We start from the raw sequence: 27,863 nt of genomic DNA on the forward strand, positions 1-27,863 counted from the left end.
ATGGAGCGGTGCAGCCACTGCCATCGCCTCCTCCTGCTGGTACCGCTGTTGCTGGGCCTGAGCGCGGCCCCCGCCTGGGCAGGTAAGGGGAGTCCCAGCGCCTGGGTCATCGGAATCTCTGCACACCTCGGGACAGGGGACAGCTGATGCCTGGGGAGCAGGGGGGAGCTTCTGGGTCCAAGAATGGGATTTGGGGGGGGGTCAGGGGTCCAGACTGGAGGGCAGGACACCTAGGATCCTTGGAGCCGGGGTGGGGATCTCTTTCCCTCCTTGAAGTGACTGGTGGAGGGCAGGTAAGGCTGAATGGCGGAGCATCACCTGAGGGCGGTGAGTGGGGCTGGATGGTGGGGTCCTCCAGCAGGGCCACTGTGGTCCAGCTGGTGCTGGAGTCAGGGCTAGATGCCAGTGTTGATGAGTGAGAGGCGCATGTCTGTCTTCTGTCTTTCTGTCTGTATCTCTGGGGTGAGGGGGGCAGCATCCTTGGTCAGAGCAGAGCCTCGAAAGTAGAGAAAGAAGGTATACCTGGACTATTTGTCCCATCAGCTTCCCCGACAGGATCCCCTTCCCCCTCCCCGTGCCCTCGATGCTGCCACGCGGCTGGCTCTGGGGAGCATTGGGGCTGGCTGCCAACAGGACGGCCGCTGGACAGGCCAGGATCAGGTGTCTGAGGCAGGAGCCAACTCTTTGCATTCCTGCCCCGCCCCTCCCCCTCTGGCCAGCCGGGCTCCCCTGGGACCCTGGCATCCACAATCCCAATCTTTTCCTTCTTTTTCCCAGGATCCAGAAGTCCTGGTTCCTAGGAAAGGGGGTTTGATGTTGGAGGGGAGGAGGCTGGGAGTACCTGGGTACTAGGCAGGCTGGAGCAAGCCCCCTCCCCCCGTGGAAACACTGGAGGCTGATTTGCATATAACTTGACTATTCGTTTCTTCTCTGCTTTGGAGACAAGATGGTCAGAAAAGCAGCATAAAGGATTAGATTAGATTACAGAAGGAAGAACTTTCAAGATAGGAGGAGCCTGCGGCTCAGGGACAGAAAATTGAAGTGAGGGATGTCTGTAGACTCTAGGAGTCTTTTTTAGGGAGAAAAGGGAACCTTTAACATGGAGGCAGGGGGATGGCTGAGATGACTGTCTCTTATTTGGGGGTTGAGTGGGTAGAGGTGGGACTCTAGCGGGAAATAGGTTAGTGTGGAATTCATCAGAGTTAAGAAAGGGGTGTTTTGGGGGCCAGAGGTGGAGTGGTGGGGGTGATGGGGCCACCATTGGGGAGACTGGGGCAGATTGAGGCCAGAGACAGTGGGGCACGTATGTAGCTTGAAGTGGGAAGATGGGTGGGCAGACCTGTGGGTAGGTTGTCTATAGGATGGAACTGTACTCTTCTGGGGTTTGGTGGAGGGTGGGGTCCTCTGAGGTCTCCTTGGCCTGGGGTCTCTGTGAGTCTCTGTGTCTCTGTCTCACTTACCCTTCGTCTCTCAAAGCGGCCCTTGTGTGTTGGTGTTTGCGGAGCTGCCACACGTGGGGGCCAGGCTAGGGCAGGGGGGTGGGAGGGGGCAAGGCCGTGGTTTCCCGGCTCCTGGACTCAAAGGGCCTTTTCTCTGCCTGCCCACCCCACCTCACCCGCCCCACCCAGCTCTGCTCTCCTGATCACTCTGGCCCCTGCCCTGCCCCACACTTCTATGAGGGTTTTGCTGGAACTTTCTTCGGGATTTTTCCAATGGAGCTGATGGAGTGAGAAGTATGTGTATTGGGGAGCAAGTGAGGAAGAGGCGACCTCTGTCTTCTCAGGAGTTTGAACCCTCAGAAGCCGAGTTCTAGGGGGATAGGGCTGGTGGCCCGGGCCTTGAATCTTTGGACTGTGGCGGGAGGGGGGGCGGGGCGGGCACGGTCGAAGTTCCAGGTGTGGGGAGCTTGCCCGGGTTTTGGGCAAAGGACCCTGATGGGATCCACAGATGTGTGGCTCCAGGCCCTGGACCTGCTCCGGCTCTGCGTGGCAGCTTCAGGCTCCCCACCCGCCCCTGCACCCCAGCCCATCTCCCAAGCCAGGGGCACCAGCTCCTGGGGTGGCCCTTTCTTGTATCTCCTTCCTCTGCATGGTCAGAGGTGTCCCCACCTCCCCAAACACGGGAACCCCAGCAGCTTGCAGTCCCCTCCCCACAGAGCTGCCTCTTTGTTCCCTCCCTCGTGGCCCCCCTGCACCTCCCGTGCCCAGGATGATCGTTTGCCCAGATGTTGTTTATGCTGGAGACATGGGACTGAGGCCAGAGACCCAGAGACCAAGAGACATGGAAAGGGAGGAAGAGAGGGAGAAAGGAAAAGTTGGGTAGAGTGTGAGGGAAACGGAGGAAGACAGAAGAGCTGGGGAGAGAGAAAGACCCACAGATACAGAGACAGAGAGAGTAAGCGTGACAGAGCTAGAGTAAAGGGAAGGCAGAGTTGGGACGGAGAGGTTAAGAGAGAATAGAGAGAGATTCATAGGCTGAAAGACGGAGGTAGGGAGGGAGTGACAGAGACAGAGGCTGGGAGGTGGGGACAGTGGTGGGCACGGAGCTGAATACCGGCTCAGCGCTGCCCTTTTCCAGGTGACTTTCGTTTTCCATCCATTCAGGCCCCGTTCAGGAGCAAGTAAGGGAGAGGTGACTTTTATCTTCCAAGGAGTTTGAGCCCCAGGAAGCTGAGCTCTAGACCCCAAATGTCGCCTGTGTGGGCTCCCCTGAGAGTGTGTCCCTTCTCCTGACCCTCGTGGACTCTCCCAGGTGCAACCCCTGTGGACGTGCTGTGGGCCCTGAGGTTCCCCTCCCTCCCTGACGGTGTCCGGAGGGCGAGAGGCATTTGTCCAGCTGATGTGGCTTACCGAGTGTCCCGACCCGCCCAGCTCAGTGCACCCACCCGCCAGCTCTTCCCAGGTATGGGTGACATGCTGGAGGAGGGAAAGTTGGCCGAGGTCACAGGGCAGGGCCTGGGATCAGACACGAGAAGGGAAGGGGTTAATGTCTCACTTTGCCTCTCACTCCACCTGTGTATGTCTCTCCGGTACCAGGAGGCTTTCCCAAAGACTTCTCTCTACTGACTGCTGTCCGGACCCGCCCTGGCCTCCAGGCTCCCCTCCTGACTGTCTATAGTGCCCAGGGCGTCCGACAACTGGGCCTGGAGCTCGGCCAACCTGTCCGCTTCCTGTATGAGGACCAGACTGGACGGCCTCAACCTCCTGCTCAGCCCGTCTTCCGAGGCCTCAGCCTAGCAGATGGCAAGTAAGTCAGTTTGCTCCTCTGGCCTGTCTGGCCTACCCTTTCAGGAGCTCCCCTCTGGCCCCTGCCCGCAGAGCCCCCATGCCCTAATCTAGGAAACCCTGCCGACCCTGTGGGCCACCACTCACTTACCCACTGCCCAAACTTCTGCCTGGTCACTTCTAGCCCAGAGTTTGGGCTTTAGAGTTTAAATCCTTGCAAGTAGGACTAGCTTGTACCTTGGGCAAGTTCCTTGACATTTTTGAGCCTTGGTTTCTATGTCTGAAAAATAGGGATAATAGAATCGTGAGAATCAAATGAGAAAGTGATGGGATGGTGCCTGGTGTATTGTAAGCCCTCGGTACATGGTAGTTAACTGTGATTACTACTATTGTTATCATTGACTTGTCAACCCTTCCATCAAGGGCTGCTCAGCCCTCTTGACTTTCCCCCCTTCAGTCAGTTGCTTGAACCTCCCGCCTCCCTGTCCCTATGACCAGATGGCACCGTGTGGCTGTGGCTGTGAAGGGCCAGTCGGTCACCCTCATAATTGATTGCAAGAAGCGAGTCACCCGGCCCCTCCCCCGAAGTGCTCATCCAGTATTGGACACCCGAGGCGTGATCATCTTTGGTGCTCAGATCCTGGATGAAGAAGTCTTTGAGGTAACCAGAGCAGCCAGAGAGAGGAGTGACTTCTGGTCCTATGCCTTGTATCCACTCCCCTTCTGACCTCAGTACTCTGTCTTCCTATGTCTTACCCTTCACTTTTCCTTTCATAAATTTATATTTCCATTTCCTATCTTCAGGGCTAATTTTTTTTTTCTGTAGGAGAATTAGGTGCCCACTTATGTGGCAGGATTGTCCACAGTCACTTATTCTGTCACTTGGTTTTCATTAGTCCACCCATCCATCCATCCCTTCAACTGATCCATCGGCAGATCTATTCACATCTATTCACCCACGCATCCATTCACACACTCACCCACCCACTCAAGCATTCAGTCTTGTATTCTCCCACCTGCTCATTCTTCCCCTGCTCAGTCACTCCCTCCTGTAAACCACCCATCTATTCAGCTATCCTTCCGTCCATCCATCCTCTTTTTTTTTTTTTTTTAAACATCTTTATTGGGGTATAATTGCTTTACAATGGTGTGTTAGTTTATGCTTTATAACAAAGTGAATCAGTTATACATATACATATGTTCCCATATGTCTTCCCTCTTGCGTCTCCCTCCCTCCCACTCATCCATCCTCTTTAACCCATCCATCCACCTATTCACTCATCCATCCACTCACCCACCCCATCTACCCATGCATAGGATACATGCATGCATCTAGCAACTCATTTACCCACCGCACTCTCCACCCTACCATTTCTTCACTTCCATCCATCTACCTACATACTGTTTGTATCTACCCTGCACCTCCCATTTATTTACCCACCAGTCCACCCACACATACATTCACCATCCATCAACGCTCCCATTCAGTCAAGTGCTCGAGCCCTCATTCACCCACCCACCCATCTATCCATCCAGCCATCCATCTGTCCATTCACCCACCCAGCCAGTCAACATTTTCTGAACACCTGCTGGCCCAACACTAAGGGGGAACACAGAAGAATAATATCAGATCTCTATCATCCCAAGGAACTACCAGTTCCACTGTGGAGATGAGACAGTATCCCCAAACTAGAATACAATGCAGAGTGTGCTTATCACCACATGTGGGCACAAATAAATGCCACTGGAAATCAGAACTGTCTTCCCCCCATTTCCAGAGATCCTGAGACTTCTCATCGTTGCTGTCATTGGAAGGTCAAAGCAACTAAGGTTGGGCCACTGTCTCCAGAAACCCTTGTGAACAGGCTCATGCATGGCCACATGGGCAGGGTGTAGGCCAAGAGTTGAACTTACAGTTGGAAGGCTTGAATTCTAGTCCTGATTCTACCACTTCGAGTGACCTTGGGCCAGTCATTGTCTCTTTGAACTTTTACGAATGGAATGTGCTTGGAAAATAGGCATAAAGATCCTTGTCCTACTGACTTCAATCCTTGTCCAACTGTCCAGTTGTTGTGAAGGTTCAATGGGATTATGAATGAGAAGGTCCTTTGAAAACTGAAAAGCACTGTGCATATGGGAGGGCTGGTAATGACCTTCTCCATTATATAGTCTTATCTCGGATTGGCCTCCGACCCCGTGTCCCAGACTCTACCCTGTGTCTCTTGGAAGCCCACTCTGCCTCCCTCCATTGGTGTCCCTTCCTCTTGTCTTTGTAGGGTGATGTTCAGGAGCTTGCCATCGTCCCGGGGGTGCAAGCTGCCTATGAATCCTGTGACCAGAAGGAGCTGGAGTGTGAGGGGGGTTGGAGGGAGAGACCTCAGAGACAACAGTCTCACAGAGCCCAGAGATCTCCAAAGCAGCAACCACCAAGACTTCATAGGTCACAAAACCAGGAACCCCAGCGACAGGTGAGGGAGCTGGGTGAACCCCAAACTGCAGCACATCCCAGGGAGGGAAGACACCCTCGCATCTCCCCAGGGGAATTCCCCCAATGTCCCAGAGCTCCCCATCCTATTTTGGGCTCCTGTTCTCCCCTCCCTTGTGCCCCTCCCCAGCTGTACCCTCTATTCCCATCACACCCCCCCACCCCCAGTCCTCATTCATCAACCTTTTTATTTTCATTTAAAAATAAAAAGTCGTCATGAAGAATTCGTGGCTGGGAGCCGTGTCCCCTCCTTGTGTCTCCTCCTCTGCTAGTCTTCCTGGGACTGTGCCCTTGGGCTTTCCATCCCCCTTCCTCGAATTAAGAGATTGCGAGACCATGGAGGGTGGGGGTGAGAGCTGGGGACGGAGGATGGGAGAGCAGAGGAGGGGAGAGACTGAAACAGGGAGAAAGTTGAAATGGTAAGACCAGGAGGGGAAAAGGGGAAGGAGTAGGAGGTAGAGTAGGTCTGTGCAAGTGTGGATACGGGGGCCCTCTCTCTGGCCCCCTGCACGAGGAGGTGCAGGATAAGGGACTGGGGGCGTGGAAGGGAAGGGAGGGTACGAATTGGGTGGAGTCTTGACAGTGACAGGGGTCAGTGGCCTGAAGATTGGAGGATCAATCTCTTAATCACGTCTGCTTCTGTCCCACGTGTGGGACCCACCCCCCTTTCCCACCACCCCTTCTCTCTCCTGACTCCCACCCCTCCTTTCATCCCCAACTCCCACGCCACCTCCTCACCTGCCTGCCCCCCCTTCCCACCTATTCCCACCACCCCTTCCCTAACCCCAGTCCACTGAGTCTCTCTACTATGACTACGAGCCCCCCTATTACGACGTGATGACTACGGTGACCACCCCTGATTATCAGGTAAACTTGAGGGACTTCTCCCGTTCCCCACCACCACCCCTTGCAAACATCTATGACACCTTCCTCCCCTCCCCACATGCGGGGAGAGCCACCTTGTATTTAGACTGTGGGCGTTTCCTCACTGCCCCCTCCCGTGTCTCTCTGCTGCAGTGGCCTCCAAGCCCCAACCACAGGGCTCCCCCTCCCCCCAGGGGGCGTCGGACCCCTCCCCGAAAGCCTACCCCACCTGCCAAGAGATCAGCGGCTGGGCAGGCGTTCCCCTCTCGAAGTGGAGGTTCTGGCCCAGCTCGGGGCCAGCCTCCCCTCTCCCGGCGCCCAGCTCGGATGGCAGCTCCCCTCACTGCCCGGGCCCCCCCCCCAGGACCAGAGGCAGCGGTTACCGGCAGGTAGAGCCGGGGCATCCAGATCTCTGCCCCCAAACCTCTGTGACTTCGGAGATTCACTCTTCCCAAAGCGTCCCCCCCCTCCTAAGGGGCTGCAAGATCTGAGATTGCCCCCACCCCCCAGCACAGACAGACACTGCCCCCCAGGGGATGAACTGCTGCTTGGCCTCCCTTTCCGCTAACCTCTCTCCTTTCCTCCCGCCCTGTGCTCCTCTCCCCACACCTTCCCCCTGGGGTTAGGACCCCACCCCAGGTGAAGAGGAAGGAAACCTGGAGTCACGCCCCTTGCCACCCACTGAGGAGGTAACTCCATCCCCCACCCTCGCCCTAGCTGGGTCGGTGGGCGTCTGTTACCCACTCTCCTTGCCCCATGTCATCTTGATGAACCAGCCCCTCCTCTGGCCGGAGGGCTCTTTGTCATCTCCATTCGTGTCCTTCTGTCTCCTGGTCACTCCGGACCTATCGGTCTGCTTTCCTCTTTCAGAACCTTCATTTTTCTCCAGTGTCCATGTCTCCTGCCATTATTCTGATTCTGGAGTAACTTCCTCTCCCTGTTGGTGTCAAATGGTTTTACTTTCTGTCATATTTCTGTTCCCAGGAGCCATTTTCTGTCCAATGCTGTCACTTTTCCTCTTCTGCCCCTCTTTCCATCCATTTCTTTGGTCATTCCTTGGATTCTTTCATCGATTATTATGTCCATGGACTGTCCACTCTGTGTCCAGCCCTCTGGCCACCCTTCTTGTTACCCATCATTTCTTCCAACCGGGCCCATTTTCTGGACCTCCCTCCACATTGGGGAGCTCTGATGGCCATCCCCCTTCTCTACAACGGCCCCCCTTGCTCTTCTTGGGAGGAAAACTCCAGTCCCTGTTACCCTTCAGAATCCTTTGGGCTGGAAGTTGTCACACCCTGGGGTCCAGGGAGAACCTCCTCTTGGCCCTAATGCCCGCATCTACCCCTCTCCCTCCCCATCCCCGGGAAGGAGCAGACAGATCTCCAGGTCCCCTCCACAGCTGACAGGTTCCTGACAGAGGAATATGGGGAGGGTGGCACAGACCCCACAGCAGGGCCCTACGATTACACCTATGGCTATGGGGACGATTTTCGTGAGGAGACGGAGCTTGGCCCTGCACTCTCCGCGGAGACAGCCCACTTGGGAGCCGTAAGTGAAAGGAGCTCCTCTTCCATCCTTGACTTCCAGTGGGAGCTACAAGAATCGCTTCCTGTTGTTTTTGATTGTTGTCTCTTGTCTGTGAGCTACTTCCCATTAGTGGTTTTCCATTTTCTGTTCACATAAGATGTATCTGTTGCTTGAAAACATTACTTCCTGCCTTCCCTTGCCAAAAGTCTTATTCTATGGATCCTTCTGTCCAGGGCAATTGGTTGTTGCTGTTGGGTTTTGTTTTTGTTTTTTCAATCCTATGGCCACTTTCTGTCTTTCTTGGTCATTTCCTGTCTCCATCAAGCTGGATTTTATAAAACTTTTGGTCAGTAAGCCCCTACCTTGTGTCCATTTTCAGTCTGTCTCGATCATTTCTTCTTGGTCGAAACAATTTCTTGTCCATGTTGCTGCCAAATGATCTAACTTCCTCTATCACATTTTCTAACCTACAGGCCACTTCCTGTCTGTCCCCTCCTGTCTTCTCTCCTTCTCTACAATGGCTCCCCTCCTGTCTTCTCCAGTCGTGGCATCCGTTCTGGTGACTGTGTCAGATTGAACTGGAAGGGACTTATTCTTTGTGTTTTGGCTCTAGTTTTTCATGCTCTCTTATACTTTGATAATAAGCTGCTTCCTATGTGTCTCAGGTCATCCAAATCTAAAGTTTCCATGTGGGCCTAGATATTTATCACAGCCACTTCCTGTGTGTACTAGCCTTGATGTTTGTGTTTGCTGGAAGAATTGCCTTTCATTGTCATAATCCTTTTCCCGGAGTTACTTTCTGTCTGTTTTGTGAATTTCTTTTCTCTCTTGGTTGTGGTAGCCATGTTGTTATTGAAGGTCCACTTCCTGGATCCTCTTTCCTTGGCTGCTTCCTGTCTGTCCCACCACTTCCTGTTTATCTGGTTCATTTGCTAGCCGTCTTGGCCATGTTTAATTTTTCTTGGCCCTGGCATCATTCTTGCTTCCAAGTGTTTGTCCCTTTTTTCTGTCTCCCTTAATTGTGTCCCATGTTTTCAACCACTCCCTGTCAGTGGGGTATTTCCTGTCTACTCACTTCATCTTTTGCCTCTACCCCGCTGCCTCATCCCACCCTCCCTGCTCTAATAATTCCACCCTTGGCCCTCTGCTGCCTTTCCCTTATGCTGCTTTCTGGAAATTTAGGGTTGATCTGGGATATGGGAGAGTTTGGAAATTGATCACTGTTGTTTGATCAGGATGGAGGTAGAAGGGGGCATTTTGAAGATCTTTGTTGGGGGAGTTGGGGGGTGGTGGTGAATATCCTCCATTCTCCTTGTCCTTATCTTGGTTCTGGCCCCAGAGTTGGGAGTGGGCATCTGAGTGGACGTGTGGAAGAGAGGCGACGGGTGGGCTTGAAGTATAAATGAGGGTCAGAGGACGGGTGTAGCATCCTTGCTGGGAGAGGAACTGGGAAGACTTGAGGGGCTTGGCTCGGGGCTTGAGCAACTGAGCCCAGGAGCTGTATTTTTCCAAAGTCCAGTTATGCAGTCTAAGTTTGAGATATCTGCTCTCCAGATCTACTTACAGTATGAATGTCTAATCTCCAGGGAGTTTTAAACTTGTGAACCCCTTGAAACTCTAAGTAAAATTCTGTGCATAAGGGCATACACTTTTTCTTTTCTGGAGAAGGACTCCATAGATTACATCAGATCCTCATATGGATGCATGATCTTCCCCTAAACCCAAGTAAAAATCTATCCACAATCTTAGAGATATTCTTATTTGGTGAGATGGGGTAAAGGTGAGGAAGTCGATGGTTTCTTAAGGTTCTCAGGGAGTTTGGGGAATAAGGTGCAGTCCTCCAGAAGAGGGTTTGGGAAGGTTGGGGGTTTGGAATCCCAGGAAGTGTCTGGGGACCTTCCTGAGAGAGGTTCTCAGGGAGATGAGGAGACTGTGTTTGTTGAGGTGGAGCTGGGAATTGTGGGGAGGGGAGCCCTGAGGTCTACCTTGGTAGACCTGGGAGGTCTGTGAAGAGGGAGTCTTAGAGGAGGGGGGGGGACTTGGGGATAGGGTCAGGAGGCCTCCAGACGACCTGAGACTGCCACCGGGATGGGGGCAGTCCTGGTGTCTTGGATGCTTACGGGCCCCCTGGGGGTTACATATGTGTCTCTCTCAGGCTGCCCGTGGTCCCCGGGGGCTGAAAGGAGAGAAGGGGGAGCCTGCGGTGCTGGAACCTGTAAGTCACCGTGGTCACCAAGCTGAAGGCAGTGGGATGAAGGGAAGGAGGTGGGGGTGCTAGCCCTATAGCCTCTGACTTTTAACCTTTGACTCCACAGGGTATGCTAGTGGAGGGGCCTCCTGGTCCAGAAGGCCCTGCGGTGAGTTCTAGCTGTGACCCACTAGCCTCCATTCTTTTCACAGAGATGCTTCCTATGTGCTCACCTGTGCCTTCCCCACATAGGCCCAGGCCTCCTTCTTAGAACTCAGAGCATCCTTCCAATCAAAGCCTCCCAGATCCTCAGATCTCTTCTGTAGAGACCACCCCTTAGCCACATACCCCTCTTCTATCTGAACGCCCACACCTTACCCCCTCTTCTTGTGTTCTTCAGGGATTTCCTGGTCCCCCTGGCATCCAAGGCAATCCAGGTCCAGTTGGAGACCCAGGCGAGAGGGTATGAGGACATCCTGTGGGGGTGGGGGGACGGCTGCAGAGGAGCCACTGGTACCCAGTAGGGGTACCATGCTCAGTAATTTCTCATTAGAAAAGAAGGTAGACTCCGGTTGGGGAGGGGAGTAGTGTGGTGTCTCACGGTCATTTTTCTCCATGGGGTGTGGGGAGAGCTTGGGAAAGATTTAGGGAAGTCTATATTTATTCTGTTGAGGAGGGTTTCAAAATGATGCCAGGACCCTAACAACCCCCTGTGGCCGTATCCTTCTCATTCTTCCCCCACTTTAGGGCCCCCCTGGCCGAGCAGGGCTCCCTGGATCAGATGGGGCCCCTGGCCCTCCCGGCACATCCCTCATGCTCCCAGTGAGTTGTCTTCTGGTCTTTGGAACGAGCTGAGGGGGGAGGGAGGGAGAACTGTGTTGTGTCACCAAGAACCAGAGGAGCAGGAACGCCAAGGAGGAGCCTCTAAAGACCATCCACCCAAAGAGATTGATCTTAGGGGTGGAGGGTTTAGGGCCTCATTAGATGACCTGGAGCCAAACATGGAGCATCTAGAATTGGGCAGAAAATCCTAAATTTCAGGGGGTCTAGAACCAAAGGAGAGTCTTTGGGGAGGAAGAGGCTCAAGAGTGGAGGAGGAGGACAGGAGTTGAGTTTCTGAAAACCTCTAAGTGACTACCTGGAACCCATGGGAGACACTGGAGGGGGGCATGGGGGGAAGTGGGGTCCTGCAACCTGGGGGATGGGGCAGACATGCTGGATGATGCCTCTGGCTGGGAGGGTCATGTGGATTTCCCGGAAGACCCTAGACCTTCTCTCCTTGGCCCGCAGTTCCGGTTTGGCAGTGGTGGGGGTGACAAGGGCCCCGTGGTGGCGGCACAGGAGGCTCAGGCCCAGGCAATTCTGCAGCAGGCACGGGTGAGGAAGGCTGGGGGATCTTGGTGGGGGGAGGGGTGTGGTGGGAAGGGGAAGACTGTAGGAAGAGTTGGAAGGATAGGTTGGAGTGAATGTCGGGCAGGCGGAGATCTGGGTTGGTTTGGGGTTGAGAGGGAGGTTGGGGAAGATACAGGGCAGTGGAATGAAGATCAGGGGTACAAGGGTGACTTTGGGAAGTGACCTGGGGTCCGGAATTCTCCAGCTGCCTCTTGCTTAGCTCTTCCGTCTCCCCTGCTCCCCCAGCTGGCGCTCCGAGGACCCCCTGGTCCCATGGGATACACAGGCCGCCCTGGACCCTTGGTGAGTGAGTGGGGTGCTGGGATAGGGGATTCTTTATTTGTGTGTGGGGGTATGGATAGTTTTGGAAAAGGACCAAGTTGCAAGTTTTTTGCTTCTTTGGGGGAGGGCTCTGAGGCCACCGATGGGTGTGTCCTTCAGCACAGCCACCCTCTCTTCTCTCTCACAGGGACAACCTGGGAGTCCTGGACTGAAAGGAGAATCTGGAGACCTAGGACCTCAGGTGACAGCCCCCACCCACCTGATCCCCAAACCAGTGCCCGCCCCCCGTCTATACCCACTAACCCTGCCCCTGCCTCTCCCTCCCAGGGCCCCAGAGGACCTCAGGGCCTCATGGGCCCCCCTGGCAAGGCTGGGCGAAGGGTAAGTGACCTGAGGGTAGGATGGGTGTGGGTGGGGGATGGGAGGCAGAGCACAGGGTGTGGAGGACTGTGCCCCCTCTTGCTCTGACACCTCCCCTTCACCCCCAGGGCCGAGCGGGTGCTGATGGAGCCCGAGGGATGCCTGGGGAACCTGGAGTGAAGGTAATAGGCTTGGGCCCCTCTCTGGCACCCATAACTCCCAGCCCCACCTGAGCTCGTTTGTTTTTAGGGATAACCCCTCCCCACTCAGGGCACAGTAGAGAGGGGGGGGGTGGGAACGGGACTGGGACCTCACCTGCGCTGCCCCTCTTCTCCCCAGGGTGACCGAGGATTTGATGGCCTCCCAGGGCTACCTGGGGAGAAAGGACACAGGGTGAGTATAGGGGCATGTTGTGTTGTGATGAGGGGGTAAATCTTCTGTGGAGGGGAGGGGAGGTAGGAGGCTGAGGGTCCCAGCAGGAGCTCAGTGAAGGAAATTGGTTGGTTAATTGAAGACAGTCAGTGTCTGCCTGTGTTGGGGGCTCTGCACCCCCTCTTACCTGTTCAACCATTTTCCAGGGTGATACTGGTGCCCAGGGCCTTCCTGGGCCCCCCGGCGAGGATGGAGATCGGGTAAGTGTTGTGGACGGCGGGGGCAGGGGTGGGGGCTGGGTATGGGAGAGGTCTGGACGCTGAGCCTGCTTCACCACGTCCTCCTCCTCCAGGGAGACGATGGGGAGATTGGGCCTCGGGGGCTGCCTGGAGAGTCGGTGAGTGTCAAGGGGTTTGGGGATGCCAGAGGAGGGATGCGGGCATGAAAGGGACACGTTTTCTCTCACCCATGTGGGTCCTATCTTCCCCTCACCTGAATGCAGGGATCTCGAGGTCTCCTTGGCCCCAAAGGTCCACCTGGGATTCCTGGGCCCCCGGTAAGTGACTGTCCCTGGCTTCTGACCCTGCCCTCTCCCTCTCTCCACCTTCCCTGACTGCCTCCCTCCTCCCTCCCCTCCAGCTCCTCCTCCCTGGCCCCCACCCAGCCCTGCTTCAGCCTTCACCCCCTGGTGCCCTTGCGGGACCATGTCTTGTAGCGCACCAAAGGCTCTCATCATAGCCAAAAAAAAAAAAAAATCCTCAAGAAAACAAAACAAACCCCCACAAACCCACAGTCCCAGAGCCCCAGGGCCCCACGCCCTGTGGATCCGGACCGGCTGTGTTTGCTTAGGTTTGGGATGAACTGCTGTGCGCCTGACCCTTCCCACCCTCTGGGATGGCCTGGCCTCAGAAACCACAGGTCCCTCCAGGGCCCAGGGCCGCCTTCCAGCCTGCTCATGCCCCTCTCGTGTTTCAGGGAGTCCGAGGCATGGATGGCCCCCATGGTCCCAAAGGAAGCTTGGTGAGTGATGGGCATGGAGACCCCACCTGACCCTTAACCCCTGGGGTCTCTGCCAAAGTCCTGTTCCCTTTGCCACCATTTCGACCCCCTGCCTGCCGTCTCGGCTGTCCCTGCCGGGACTCGGCTCTCTGCCCTGTTTGTTCTGTCACCATCTCCTTCTGACCCCTGCCTGGTTGCCTGTTTCTAGGGACCCCAGGGAGAGCCAGGACCTCCTGGACAACAGGGCACTCCTGGGACCCAGGTGAGTGGTCCTGTCCATCCCCTCCCCAACTTTAGTGATTTCCCCTGGGCTTCCACAGTGGGCCAGATCCCGGGTGGGGACAGGAAATGAAGGGTCTCAAGCCTTCGCTGCTCACGCTCTGAATGGGGGCTGCTGCAGAGAGAGCGGCCCACCCCTGGGGGGCCCCCTGTGACTTCTCTCTCCTGTGTCTAGGGTCTCCCTGGGCCCCAGGGTGCCATCGGCCCTCATGGAGAGAAGGTAAGTGACTAAGTGATCAGGGGAATGGTGGATGGGCCAAGGCGGGGTGTAGGGTGGGCCCCAAATATCTGGCTGGGACTGAGCCTCCTCATCCCCCTGCAGGGTCCTCGAGGGAAACCAGGGCTTCCTGGCATGCCTGGCTCAGATGGACCCCCGGTGAGTGGCCACCACCTCTTAATACAAATCCCCCTTGACCTTCCACCCCAGGAAATGACTTTCAAGCACCTTCAGTGAGTGTCCATACTGTGTGTCCCTTGCACTGGGAGGTCACTGGTGGTGCTGCCAATGGTTGGTCAGCTTCATTAGGTCCCAGGGGGGCATTTGGGTGGAAGAAGTGTAGGGAGGGGTGCAGGAGGTGACAGGGGCCAGTGGTCACGCTCTCCTTCCCCTACCCCCAGGGTCACCCGGGCAAAGAAGGTCCCCCTGGAACCAAAGGAAACCAGGTGAGATCTTCCACGCCTCCCCTCATCCCCTGGAGGGGTCTCTACCCAGACCCTGGGCCTCCAAGTCCTTGGGATTTCCTCACCTTGTCACGCGGCTCTGACAGTCCTTTGTCCCATACCCCTCAACCCTCTCCAGACTCCAATGTTGTAACTTCCATTTCCCCCACCCCTAGGGGGCCCCCGTGGTGACACCCTGAGACCCCTTTATTGATGCCTCTCTGTCTTCTTCCAGGGTCCATCTGGACCTCAGGGTCCTCTGGGATACCCAGGACCTCGAGGCGTCAAGGTAACGAACCACCAGGCTGGGAGATAAAGGCTGGGGTCAGGGGAGCCAGCTGGGGCCCCAGGAGCTTGGTCCTGCCAGCCCAGCCTCCTCCCCTGATCTCTCAGTCTCTATCCCCCACTCTAATTCCAGGGTGTGGATGGAATTCGGGGTCTGAAGGGTCACAAGGGTGAAAAGGTGAGCAATGCACCCCTAACTTCCCAGCCCCTCCACCTGCCCCACACCAGCCTTTCTGTCCATCTCTGCCTCACCCCCTCCCTCCATCATCTGTGGTGTCCTTTCACCCCAATCTTTCTCAGGGCGAGGATGGCTTTCCTGGGTTCAAAGGTGACATGGGTGTGAAAGGTGACAGGGTGAGTAGAAATCCCCACAGTGGCCCCCCAACTCTAAGTGCTGATGATCCTCCCCTTTGGAGCCCCCAGTTACCAGCCTTCCCCCCCCCCCCCAATACCCCAGACTCCTCATCTCCAGGCTCCCTTTAGAGGATCTGATCACCCTCTAGAGCCTGATCTGAGCAGGAACCCAACCCCGTGCTCCGTGACCCACCGGCTCGCCAATCACAGCACACTCCCTGCCCCTGTGGGGCTCCCTGTTCTGCAGTAGCTTCGGGGACCCCCACCGACCCCACTTAGCCTCACTGGGGCCTGCCTCTCCTCTTGGGGCTCAGCCCCTCCCCTAGTCCCTATCACTAACCTCTCCAACCCCCTCACCCAGGGTGAGATTGGAGTCCCTGGTTCCAGGGGAGAGGATGGTCCCGAGGGGCCGAAGGGACGCACTGGACCCACTGGAGACCCTGGCCCCCCTGGGCTCATGGGCGAGAAGGTGATGGGGAGGGTGTGAGGGGTCTGGTCTACATGCTGTAGGGCATGGAGGGGGTGAGGCCCGGGGCGCTGGGATCAGGGTTGGGGTGGGGTACCAACAGCTGAAGTCTGCAAGTCAATCAAAGATGACCATGCATTATGCTCCTCTGTGTGTACATGGCGCCTCCTAGACACTGATGCGTTGAAGCGGGGGGGAATACATAAGAAGTTAAGGAAAAGTCTCTGTTGTGAAGACTTTACAGCAGATTGATGGGGACAGGGCAGAGAGGCTGTCATAGGATACCTGAAGGTGCCGGGCAGAGTGAAAATGTGTCCAGACTCCAAGCAGTAGGCATTCCGAGAAGGAAGAGAGTCAGAGAGGAGGTGAGCTCTGACATCTTCAGAGCTAACTCTCACCAAGCCCTCGCCGTGTGCCAGCACTGTGACATCTTGTCCTGTCAATCCTGGGGGGTGGGCGCTACTACAGTCCTGAAGCATCAGGAGGTTTAGAAACTTGTTCATCACACAGCCAGTGAGGGCCAGAGCCAGGGTTTGAGCCCCAAAAGTCAGGCTGCAGAGCCCCTGCTCCCCACTTCCGCTCCACAGCTGCCTTGGCAAGATAGGTCCTGAAGCCTCAGGGGGCAGGCGTGGATGGTTGGTGGGGGGGGCCTGGGGTGGTGCAGAGTGGAGTCAGGGAGTGAGGCTGGGGGCGGGGCTGCCTTCAAGTGGGCCGGTCTTGGTGGAGCAGGACTGTGTGCTGGGAAGATGGAGCTGAGGTTTACAGGTAGGCAGGGGCCGGATCACAGAGCCTGCAGGACTTGAGCTGCAGATTTTAAGACACAGGGGAGGGGAGATTCCAGCCCTAGAGTTCGGGGAAAACCCACTCTCAGCAAGGAGAGGTTACAAAAGCCAGGCATCCTGGGAGGTGGGAAATGAGGGGCCAGGGGCTGGGGCTTTTCTGGGTGGGGGGAGGGTTGGGATCTCCAGGGATGGAGCGGCATCCATGGCTCCTCTCGCTCCTGATCGCTCCCTGTCCATCCACAGGGCAAGCTGGGTGTTCCTGGTCTGCCTGGCTACCCCGGACGCCAGGGTCCCAAGGTGATTCGTTGCCCCGCATGTGCCCTCCTCCTTTTCCCTTCCCTGACCCCTAATTACAGGAAGCACAGACTGACAGAGCAGCGGGGGACCCTAGAGAGAATTTAGCCCACTCCCATTCTACAGATGAGGGAACAGAGGCCAGAAGCACTAGTTATTGGCAGAGCCCGGGTCTCCCACCCTGCTGCCTCCACCACCTCTCCTGAACCCCCTTGGCCCTTCCTTGGTCCTCCCCTTTTGTGACGTGTCAATTTTTCCCCTTCTCCATCCTCACCAGGGGTCTCTGGGATTTCCTGGTTTTCCTGGAGCCAGTGGAGAGAAGGGAGCCCGTGTAAGCTGGGGAAGGGTGGGGGGGGGGCGCAGAGGGAGGTGCAGCTCTGGGAGCAGGGGCCTCACGCCCTGGGTGATGTGTTGTTTCTGCTTCGTTCCCACCAGGGCGTGTCAGGCAAATCAGGGCCTCGGGGAGAACGTGGCCCCACGGTGAGTGCAGGGGAGAGACGTGCGGCTCAAGATCCAAAGAGGTGCTTTGGGGCTTTTCTGACAACTCCCCTGTCCTCTCTCTAGGGTCCACGGGGTCAGAGGGGACCCCGAGGTGCCACTGGGAAGTCTGGAGCTAAGGTTGGTGGTCTTGGCAGGGCTCATCCCCCCGCTCTGCCCTGTAGCCCAGCTGCTCTCAACTCCTCTGGCCTCAGGGTTGACTAGAAAGCATCTCCTCTCACTCTCTGACTGTTTCCCCCACAGGGAACATCGGGTGGTGATGGCCCCCACGGGCCCCCCGGAGAGAGGGTGAGTGTGGCCTGAGCCCCCTGTTCCCCAGCGCTCCCCAGGGAGCCGGAGTGGGGCCGGCTCCCTCTCACCGCAGGGAGAGACCCCTTGCCCAGCACCCCTCCCCATTCTCCTGACTCAACCTAGCTTTGTCTCTAGGGTCTCCCTGGACCTCAGGGCCCCAACGGATTTCCTGGCCCCAAAGGACCTCCAGTAAGCTGACCTCTGACCTCTGACCCGCCTTGGTACTGTGAATCCTTCCCCATCCCCCTTCCCAGCCTAGAGCTCACCTGACATCTGAACCTCTTCCAGGGCCCCCCCGGGAAGGATGGGCTGCCGGGACACCCAGGCCAGAGAGGAGAAGTGGTAAGTGGTGCCCCGGCCTCCTCAGACCCTCACTCCCGAGCTGTCCTGTCCCGAAGGCCCTCTGGGAAGGTTCTCCTGGCTGAGTGGAGCACATCTCGGCTCTGCTCAGACCACAGCCAAGGACTTGGTGGTGACCCTCCGGGAGCCTGGGGTCCGTGCCACAATGTCCACGCCTGACTGTGTGTTCTGACTGCCCTCTCCTCTCTTCCTCTCTCAGGGTTTCCAAGGGAAGACCGGCCCCCCTGGCCCCCCAGGAGTGGTGGGACCCCAGGTATGCCTGCTCCCTGGAGAGAAATGACCCCAGACCCTGGAGTTGGTCTATCTGCCTCTCTTCTCCCTTTTCCCGGTCACGGGCCCCTGCCCCTCCTTTGACTGAGCTGGGCTACTGGGACTGGGATTTGGAGCAGGGATCCCAAATTTCAGTCTGTTTCCTGGACCAGTTCTCATCTTCTCGCATCTTGGAGAAGAGGAAGGTCCCCTCAGGGACACCACGTGGTATGGTTACTCCACACCGGGGAATGAAAACCAGAGTGGAGGCCTAGGAGAGCTCCAGGAATTTCCCAGGAGCTTTGGGGCAGACATGAAGGGGTTCTAAGGGAAAATTTAAGGTGGACAGAGTGAGGTGAAGGCTCTGAGATTGGAGTCTCTCTCTCTCTTTCCCAGGGAGCCGCAGGAGAAACCGGGCCCATGGGGGAGCGAGGTCACCCAGGCCCCCCGGGACCCCCTGGAGAGCAGGGACTCACTGGAACAGCTGGAAAAGAAGGGACAAAGGTCAGTAAGGGGCCCGGCAGGGGGAACTTGGGGGTCTAGGGTTGGGGTGCCTAAGGGAACAGGCAAATGGGGATTTGAGGGAACAGAGATCTCTCTGCCCAATTTGGGAGTGTGGAAGTGGCTCATCACCTGTTTCCTTTTAGGGTGACCCTGGGCCCCCTGGGGCCCCAGGGAAGGATGGTCCCGCTGGTCTGAGGGGCTTCCCGGGAGAGAGAGGCCTCCCTGGCACTGCTGTGAGTGTGACTCCAACCTGGCTGCCTGTAATGAGTCACCAGTCTTCCCGGCACCCCTCAGCGTCACCCTACTCCCGTCTCCCCACCCCCATCCTTCCCCGCTTGTCTCCTGGACCCCATGTCCCCCCTTCCTGTCTCACGTCTGTTGCCTCTGATTTCTGGTTCATAGGGTGGACTTGGTTTGAAGGGAAATGAAGGTCCGGCTGGTCCCCCTGGCCCTGCAGTAAGTCTGGGGTCCCTGGGGGGCAGAGGGGAGGAAGGATGCGGTGCGGCATCTGGATTTTGAGGGGGCTGCGGGACCGGGCAGGGTCAGCCATAAGGCATCTGATGTTGGGCTCTTCTCCTGGGAACCATGGTCAGTGGTCCTCTGGTGTAGGTGGGCTGTGGTCTCTTCCTTTGGGGTGTCTCACTCTATCTCCTGTCTCAGGGCTCCCCTGGGGAGCGAGGTGCAGCAGGATCTGGGGGACCCATTGGCCCCCCAGGGCGCCCAGGGCCGCAAGGTCCCCCTGGAGCAGCAGGAGAGAAAGGTGTTCCGGTGAGTGTGGGGTCCCTGGGGAGATGCTGGGGAGGGGTCTGTGAGCTGATGGGTTACGGGGGATTTCCTGTAGGGGTGTTTGAGGGGGACAGCTATCTCTGGGTCATGACTCCTTCCTTCTCTCACAGGGTGAGAAGGGCCCCATCGGTCCGACTGGCCGCGATGGGGTGCAGGGTCCCGTGGGGCTTCCTGGCCCTGCTGGCCCCCCGGGCATGGCAGGAGAGGATGGAGACAAGGTGAGGGAGGCCACAGACCCTGGACTCAGTCTTCTTTCCCGATGAGATCGCTGGTCTGGGCATGGCCCGCAATCCCTGTCTGCTTATTCTCCCCGCCCCACCCACTCCTTCCTCTAACGTCCCGCCTGCTTTCTACCCCCAGGGTGAGGTGGGAGACCCCGGACAGAAGGGCACTAAAGGGAACAAGGGGGAACATGTAAGTGTCCATTCCTTTGACTTTTCACCTCTGGCCTTTAACCTCATTCCCACCTGGTCTCTCCCCATCTTGGCATCTCTGACTCTTCTTTCTCCCCCAGGGCCCTCCTGGACCCCCTGGACCCATTGGTCCCGTGGGGCAGCCTGGAGCCGCGGTGAGTGACGATGTCCTGTGTGCAGCCTTGATTCTGCCCTCAGTTTCCCTCTGCCCATGGGGTTGGGGGTGGGAGTGGGGGGCTCCAGGCCTGGTGCCTGGCTCTGTGTGGGGCTTGTGGCTAGAACACACCTGACCCACGACCATCTTTGTGTCCTTGTCCTGCCCTCCTCCCACCTCAGGGGGCAGATGGGGAGCCTGGAGCTCGGGGTCCCCAGGGACACTTTGGAGCCAAAGGTGATGAGGGAACAAGAGGGTTCAATGGGCCCCCAGGACCCATTGGTCTACAGGTGAGTTGGGGGGTGGAGACAGGGGCTGAGAGGTGGGTTCACGCTGGAGCTGATGTCCGCCCCAGACCCCCCAGCCCCCTGCTGACAAAGGAGGTCTGGGGAGGTGGGGGCAGAGGACTGGGTGGTGGGGGGTATGTGGGATCTGTATGGGGGGGACCCCTCTGCCGAGGGCTGTGCTCCAGGTGGTTTGGTCACCTGGGTCTGTGCTGTGTACACCTGCGCAGGGTTTGCCAGGCCCCTCGGGGGAGAAGGGAGAGACAGGAGACGTGGGCCCTATGGTGAGTGGGACCCCATTGATAGGGTGTGATCCTGACTGATTCCAGCCCCACCCGCTAGGCACACCCCTGCTCATCCAGCCCCCACCCCAGCAGCCCACTGCCTCCGACTCCCAGCTCCCTGCATGCCATTCCCTGGCCTGGCTGCCTCCCTCCCCGCCAGGACCTCTGCCTCCCTCACCCTCCACCACTCACGTGCATCTACGGCTGGCTTTCTCTCACTTCCCTTCCCATCACGTGTATCTTTTCTCCAGGGACCCCCCGGGCCCCCAGGACCTCGAGGCCCAGCTGGACCCAATGGAGCTGATGTGAGTCCTCTTGGCCCCTTGTCCCTCCAGATCAGTGTGGCCAGTCCTCTGCCTCCCTTTCCCCAGACTGTAAACTCTAGTCTCATCTCAGATGCCAAGAGAAGCCGGTGGACCCTGGGAAGGTCTCCCACCGTCTCACTGCTCTGACCTTAGGCCCTCCTCCAGGCTCTGCCCCCCCATGCCCCCCCCTCCCATAAGCAATGATCCCTATTTCTATTCCTCTTCCAGGGTCCGCAAGGTCCCCCTGGAGGTGTTGGGAACCTGGGTCCCCCTGGAGAGAAGGTACTGGGAAGCGGTACATAGATGGTCTGGGGGGATGAGGGTTGGACTTTTGCCAATTTTGGGGGGTCAAAAGAGAGTGAGGGGGAATATCAGGATTCTTTTTTGGGGGGGTGGAGGTTTTTGACCCCAATCTCCTTGCAGGGGGAGCCAGGAGAGCCAGGATCTCCGGGAGTCCAGGGCGAGCCAGGGGTCAAGGTGAGTGGTAGTTCTGAGGCCCTGCTCTGCAATCCCCTTCACCCCCTCAATCCCACCCCCACCTTTCCTCTGACTTCCTGGAGCTGGAACTCCTGCGCAGCCTATGAGTCTGTGCTCCTGGTCATTCTCCGTGAGCCCTGGTCCCTGGATCCGGGTGGGCTCTGTCCCCTTTCCTTGAAGGGAAGAGGGGCCAGGGACTCCCACGATGGGCTTGCCTTTCTGTGTGCACCCCGATGTCAGCGATGCACGAGGGGGAAGCTGAAGGTTTTTTAGAAGCAGGGGCTGGATCTTTGATCTCTGGGACCCCTTTGGGACCATCTGTAACCTCCGCTCATCCTCTAGGGTCCACGCGGGGAACGTGGGGAGAAAGGAGAGTCGGGGCAGCCAGGAGAGGCGGGACCACCAGGGCCTAAGGGCCCCACCGGTGATGATGGCCCCAAAGGGAACCCTGTGAGTTTGTGGGGAGGGGCTGCGAGGAGGCCCCTGTGAATGGAGATCTGGGGATATGGGTGTGAGGATCTTGGAGTTTGGGGAGCCCAAGAGTGTGGGGGATGCCTGGGAGGAAGGCTTTGCGAATGGGGTCTCCTGGGAGGGATGTACAGGGTCTGGGATCCAGAGAGAAAGTGAGAGAAACCCTAGTTAATAACCTGAAAGCCTTAGAGGGCAGGCAGTGCAGGAGGTGGGGAAAAGGGAGTGCCGGAGACCCTCTTCCTAAATGGTGCAGGTGGGCACTGCCTGTAGAGAGGGAGAGTGTGGCATGTGGCCATGGGGGTCTGTTGGCCCTGCGTGGGCTTAGGGGGCTGTGACCCTGACCCTTGGTCTCCCTCTGGATCAGGGTCCTGTTGGCTTTCCTGGCGACCCTGGCCCTCCTGGAGAAAGTGGCCCTCGGGTGAGTCTTACCTGGGGAGGGGAGGGGCAAAGAGGTGGTCTGCTCTGGAGGGGCTCTGTGTGGCCGATGGGTGTGGGCATGGGAACCGGGGTTGTGGTAGGGCAGGTGGAGGGATGGGAGGATTGGCAGTTTGACCTTCTGACCTTATTTCATCCCTGCAGGGCCAGGATGGTGCTAAGGGTGACCGCGGAGAAGATGGAGAGCCAGGACAGCCTGTGAGTGCCCGGGGACCCCTACCCCACCACTGAGCCCAGGCCCTCAGCCCTGTTTCCCCTCTACTATGCCCTATGCCTGAGGGGTCCCTCACCCACCACTCTTCCTCCCTCCATAGGGATCCCCTGGTCCCACTGGGGAGAATGGACCTCCTGGACCACTTGGAAAGCGGGTAAGTGAGGTCGTCACCTGGGACCTTGCGGGGCAGGCTGGATGGCAGTTGGGGCAATGGCAGGTGGGATGTGGAGGGAGATGCCTGGTGTGCCGGTTGTCCTTGGGTGAGGTGTGTATGTGTGTGACCATGTGTGTTTGTAAGCGTGCTGTGTATATTTGTTCCTGTATATTCCATCTGTTCTTGCCAGGGGTGGTGTTGTGTACCAACCAATCAGAATGGACACGGAGGGAAGGGGCTGGCTTTCCTGGGGAGGTCCCTGCTGGGTCAGGATTAACCCTCTTTTTGCTGGTGGTGTGTGGGCAAGGGGCTCTTCACCAAATGCACAGAACTACTCAGTATTTTAACAGCTGATACAGCTGTACCGGCTCTCCCATCCATGAGTCGGCCTCTGCGATCGTGCCTGTGCATGCGCAGGTATGTGTGTGTGTGTACACGTGTGTGTGTGCACCAGGAGGACAGCGAGGGGGAGGGAGGTGAGCCTGGCTATTCACTGCCGCCTCCGCCTGCAGGGACCTGCTGGTGCGCCTGGTCCTGAGGGGCGACAAGGAGAGAAGGGAGCCAAGGTGAGGGAGAGGCCGCCCTGGATGCTGGAACATCCCTTCCATTTTCCCACCCCTTTGGTCCTCACACAGCAGCCTCCAAACACCTCCCCCACATCCACCATCTCCACGCCGAGCCCCCTGCGGGGACAGGGTTCCCTATACTTGTCCCTGCCCCAGGAGTCCCTGGGGTTTGACCCCTCCTCCCTGCCTCACCCCTGTCCACCTTGGACCCACTGCCCCCAGCCACACCCCCTCCTTTGCCCTTCAGGACACTTTTTTGGGTGTGTTTCAGGGGGATCCTGGTGCTGTGGGTGCCCCGGGAAAGACAGGCCCTGTGGGTCCTGCAGGCCCAGCAGGAAAACCTGGCCCTGATGGTCTGCGGGGGCTCCTGGGCGCAGTGGTGAGTCACGGGGCAGAGAGGCTTGGCTGGGGAGGGGGAGGCGCACGGTGTGGGGACACTCTTCCTCATCCCTGTGGTCCCCTTGAATCTGCAGGGTCAGCAAGGCCGTCCCGGGGCCACAGGCCAGGCTGGGCCTCCAGGCCCTGTGGTGAGTGACTGTGGATAGGGTGGGTGGGTGGGGGGGGCCCTGGGGCAGTGGGCATCCAGCCTTGGAGGAAGTGGGGAGTGGTGGGGGGAGAGTGTGGTCCCGCCTCCCCCAGAAGAGAGTGACTTCCTATCTCCCCACAGGGACCCCCAGGGCTTCCTGGCCTCCGGGGCGATGCTGGGGCCAAGGGAGAGAAGGTGAGTGACCGCACATTGCCAGGTGTCTCAGCCCCACCCCTGAAACCTCTGGGGGGCCTTGTGCTCTTGGGGAGCCCTTCCTCAGTCAGGGCCGTGGCAGCCCCTGCTCTTTCCTCAGACCCGGCCCAAGTCCCTCTCTTGTCTTCTGGGCTCTGACCCCTGTGGTTCTCCTTCTCCCCGTCCATGTGTCTCCTCTCTGCATCCCCCTGACCACCTGGCCCCTTTTCCAGGGTCACCCAGGTCTCATTGGACTGATTGGCCCCCCGGGGGAGCAGGGAGAGAAGGGTGATCGAGGGCTTCCTGGTCCTCAGGGATCCACAGGGCCAAAGGGGGAGACGGTGAGTAGAGGGCGTGGTCCTGGGAGGTCTAAGGGTGGGGTGAGGGTGGGGATTCATGGGGGTATGGGAAGGTGGGGGGTGGAGACTCAGCTGTGGGGTGAGGGAGGGGGAGGGGAGGAGGACCCAGTTGAACCAGGCCCCTCCCTTTCCTAGGGCATCCCAGGAGCATCTGGCCCTATTGGTCCTGGAGGGCCCCCCGGCTTCCCTGTGAGTACCCCATCTGTTCCTCAACTCAGTCCTCTAAACCCCACTGCCCCCCTCCACAATCCCCCACTGGCTTCCATGACAACGCCAGCATAACACTCATAGGTTCCCGTGTCCCCCATATGTTCCTACACTTTCAGTGTTTCCACTCCTGTCCTTCCAGGGCCTCCCGAATTTCCCCATGTCTCCCATGCCTGCCCCTCTTGTGATGGCTCCCGGGTCCTGTGAACTCGTGACCTTGCCTCTCCAGTTCTCCTTGTCCTGACCTTCCCCTGTGCTGACCATCTCTTTCTTGTTCCTCGTTTCACAGGGACCTGCTGGCCCCAAAGGAGCCAAAGGAGCCACAGTGAGTGACCCCCAGCCAGCTCTGACCTTCCCTTCCCCCAGCCCTCCATAGGTGGACTTGACACTGTCTCTTCAAGACAAACATACTCCCTGCTGGCGGAGCCCCTCATTCCCAGCCCAGAGACTGATTTGACCCTTCTGTGACCTTGATCGCATTCTTGACCTTCTGACCCCTCCATGACTTCATTGACTCCCTTGGCAGGGCCCAGCCGGACCTAAGGGAGAGAAGGGCATCCAGGGCCCTCCGGGACACCCGGTGAGTCAGTGTCAGGTCCTGCTCTTCTGACGGTCCCCCTCTGTCTGGGTGTTTCTCCACATCGCCCTCACCCTGACCTGTCTCTTGCCCTCTCCGCCCTTCCCTCCACCAGGGCCCCCCCGGTGAGGTGATCCAGCCCCTGCCCATCCAGATGCCCAAGAAGACTCGGCGCTCAGTGGATGGGAGCCAGCTGATGCAGGAAGATGAGGCCGTGCCAACTGGGGGGGCCCCGGGCAGTCCTGGGGGGCTGGAGGAGGTCTTTGGCTCCCTGGACTCCCTGCGGGAGGAGATTGAGCAGATGAGGCGGCCGACAGGGACCCAGGACAGCCCTGCTCGCACTTGCCAGGACCTGAAGCTCTGCCACCCAGAGCTGCCCGACGGTCAGTGCCAGGGACACGACATGTGAACAACTGCGTGGGCATGAACAAGCAGGATGGATGTCGGGGGAGGCTTGGGGAAGCTGTGGGGTGGGGGTGAGGGTGGAGGGGCTTGGGGCAGCAGCTCTTTACCAACTGGGTCAGAGGTATTTCAGTATTTAGCAACTGACATGGTCCTACCAGGCTCTTCAGCTCATTATCTGCTCAGGGTCTACAGAAATAGATAAACATAGACTCGTGGACACACATGCTGGCATTTACACACACAGACACGTGTGCAAGCCTACAGCCACACGCTGGACCAGCGTGAGGGTGTCAGTGCTCCTACCCCCTCCATTTGTGAGCCTGGGGGTGCTGCTGGGGGGAGGGGCGGCAGAGCCGGACAGGGGCATAAGGTGATGAGGGAAACCAGAGCTGTGTTCTGGGGGCCTGGCGGGGGATCGGAGGACTGGGTGTCTGAGGGCATATGTGGGGGCGGCTGGTTGGAGCAGTGGGAGGGAAGTGAGGCAAAGAGCATCTTGGGTCCAAGACCTTAGGGGCCCTGACCCTCCCCCCCCACTCGACAGGAGAGTACTGGGTCGACCCCAACCAGGGCTGTGCTCGGGATGCCTTCCGCGTTTTCTGCAACTTTACGGCAGGAGGGGAAACCTGTGTGACGCCCAGGGATGATGTCACGCAGGTGAGATCTGGCCTCTGACTGCCCTGTCCCTTGCACCACAGTGGAGCCCCCCTCTGGGCCTAGTGGTTTCTGGGTTTGTGTGACAAGTTCCCTGACCCTTGACCCTGCAGAGCCTGCTGACTCTTCTCTTATTCCGTTCCTTCTCACCAGTCTTCTGGTGCTCACTTCATCTCCTTCCCTTGACAACCTAAGACAAAAGTCTGCCTTTTATTTATCCCCTGGTTCCCGCCCCGGCCCCTTACTTCTCCCCCAGCCCTTTCCTCCCACCCATTCCCCACCCATGACCCTGGCTCAGCCGCCCTGCTTCTGTAGCTGCTCTGCAGGCCCGTGTCCATCCTTGACTACAGCCCTCTCTCCTGCCAGTTCTCTTACGTGGACTCAGAAGGCTCCCCAGTCGGTGTGGTCCAGCTCACCTTCCTGCGGTTGCTCAGCGTCTCAGCCCACCAGAACATCTCGTACCCCTGCTCTGGGGAGATCCGGGATGGCCCCCTGAAGCTCCGAGGGGCCAATGAGGATGAGCTGAGCCCGGAGACCAGCCCCTATGTCAAGGAATTCAGAGACGGCTGTCAGGTGGGAACCAGGGAGAGCTGGGTGGGGGCAGGTCCCAGACTCAGGCTGGAGGAGGCGGTGGGAAGACCCTTCGGGCAGGGGCGCTCGGGGAGAGCACGAGGAGGCCAGCTTCCTGGTGTCAGGAAGGGCAGGAAGGATGGAAGGATGGAAGGTGGGTGTCACCTGTGTGCACATGGCAGTGTCACCCAGAGTGAGTCATGCAGGCTTGTAAGCACATTTACACAGGTTGCCCTCTGCACACACGGGGTATAAACAATGCCCCCTCCCCACAGAGGGGCACACGGACACCCCCAACCCGTATATACATCCCCAGAGTCGCCTGGAGAGGGTCACACAGGTACACACACGTGGAATCGTGTTGGCTGTCATCACACACTTACACCCACAAACACATGTACACACGTCTCCGTGGAGTCACACAGGCTCACGCCACCACTACAGACAAATAATCTCAAAGGCAAACCCAAAGGTGTTCAGACTGGCTCAAGACTGCATGCGTGTGCATGCACACACACACGCACAACCCTCCCAGCTTTCCCAATCCTGACTCTCTGGAAGAAACTTTAGGAAGAAACTTTAGCAAAGTCTGAACATGGGACACGGATGAGAGGAACAGCATCTCAGGGCACTTGAAGGCGCGGAGAGCCTGGGCCTGAGGTTGGGGTGTCTGTGGGCCCTGTGTGCCTCCCCTATGCTCACTCCTCTCACTCTGGTGTCTCCCCCTCAAGACCCAGCAAGGCCGGACGGTGCTGGAGGTTCGAACACCTGTCCTGGAGCAGCTGCCAGTGCTGGACGCCTCCTTCTCAGACCTGGGGGCCCCCCCGAGGCGGGGAGGGGTGCTGCTGGGGCCTGTCTGCTTCATGGGCTAAGACCTTCTCCTCTGTCTGGCCCTGTCCGTCGACACCAGGCCCACCTGGAATCCCACAGCATCGGCTCTGTGCCACCTCGCAGAAGGGCTCCTTGCCATCTAGGGGGCCTTGGGCCAGGGCACCGAGAGCCCCCAGTCAGGGGCAGTGCAGGGGAGGGGTGCACCTGGGGCTCGCGGCCCTCCCACTTGGAGCCTGTGCCCTGTTCGACAGATGAGACCCTTATTTAAAATTTACCTCCCAATCACC

General features: G+C 58.1%; 1 protein-coding gene across 1 annotated transcript; it reads left to right on the forward strand.

Annotated features, from left to right (window-relative positions):
• COL11A2 (collagen type XI alpha 2 chain) lies at positions 1-27,617 on the forward strand. The gene is made up of 66 exons (XM_029242660.1): positions 1-82; positions 2,752-2,901; positions 3,036-3,246; positions 3,723-3,885; positions 5,501-5,692; positions 6,499-6,576; positions 7,200-7,262; positions 7,942-8,121; positions 10,256-10,315; positions 10,416-10,457; positions 10,689-10,751; positions 11,036-11,110; positions 11,579-11,665; positions 11,927-11,983; positions 12,150-12,203; positions 12,290-12,343; positions 12,451-12,504; positions 12,662-12,715; positions 12,901-12,954; positions 13,047-13,091; positions 13,197-13,250; positions 13,670-13,714; positions 13,902-13,955; positions 14,148-14,192; positions 14,295-14,348; positions 14,591-14,635; positions 14,868-14,921; positions 15,051-15,095; positions 15,218-15,271; positions 15,633-15,740; positions 16,763-16,816; positions 17,091-17,144; positions 17,249-17,293; positions 17,378-17,431; positions 17,555-17,599; positions 17,738-17,791; positions 17,891-17,944; positions 18,162-18,215; positions 18,608-18,715; positions 18,859-18,948; positions 19,118-19,171; positions 19,376-19,483; positions 19,612-19,719; positions 19,862-19,915; positions 20,016-20,069; positions 20,251-20,358; positions 20,583-20,636; positions 20,888-20,941; positions 21,170-21,223; positions 21,365-21,418; positions 21,761-21,868; positions 22,254-22,307; positions 22,469-22,522; positions 22,639-22,692; positions 23,205-23,258; positions 23,530-23,637; positions 23,732-23,785; positions 23,926-23,979; positions 24,210-24,317; positions 24,471-24,524; positions 24,832-24,867; positions 25,069-25,122; positions 25,235-25,502; positions 26,066-26,178; positions 26,542-26,748; positions 27,477-27,617. The coding sequence occupies exons 1-66, from the start codon at positions 1-3 to the stop codon at positions 27,615-27,617; spliced, it is 5,211 nt and encodes a 1,736-aa protein (XP_029098493.1).
• Positions 27,618-27,863: the final 246 nt, after the last annotated feature.

The sequence above is a fragment of the Monodon monoceros genome, unplaced genomic scaffold, assembly GCF_005190385.1.
Source record: "Monodon monoceros isolate NGI ecotype Baffin Bay Population unplaced genomic scaffold, NGI_Narwhal_1 Super_Scaffold_3, whole genome shotgun sequence".
Taxonomy (NCBI): Eukaryota; Metazoa; Chordata; class Mammalia; order Artiodactyla; family Monodontidae; genus Monodon; species Monodon monoceros.

Coding starts and splice junctions, on each gene's coding strand:
- COL11A2 (XM_029242660.1), top strand. CDS start 1: ATGGAGCGGTGCAGCCACTGCCATCGCCTCCTCCTGCTGGTACCGCTG. Junction 3,247..3,722: donor CTCAGCCTAGCAGATGGCAA/GTAAGTCAGTTT, acceptor CCCTATGACCAG/ATGGCACCGTGTGGCTGTGG. Junction 6,577..7,199: donor TGACCACCCCTGATTATCAG/GTAAACTTGAGG, acceptor CCCTGGGGTTAG/GACCCCACCCCAGGTGAAGA.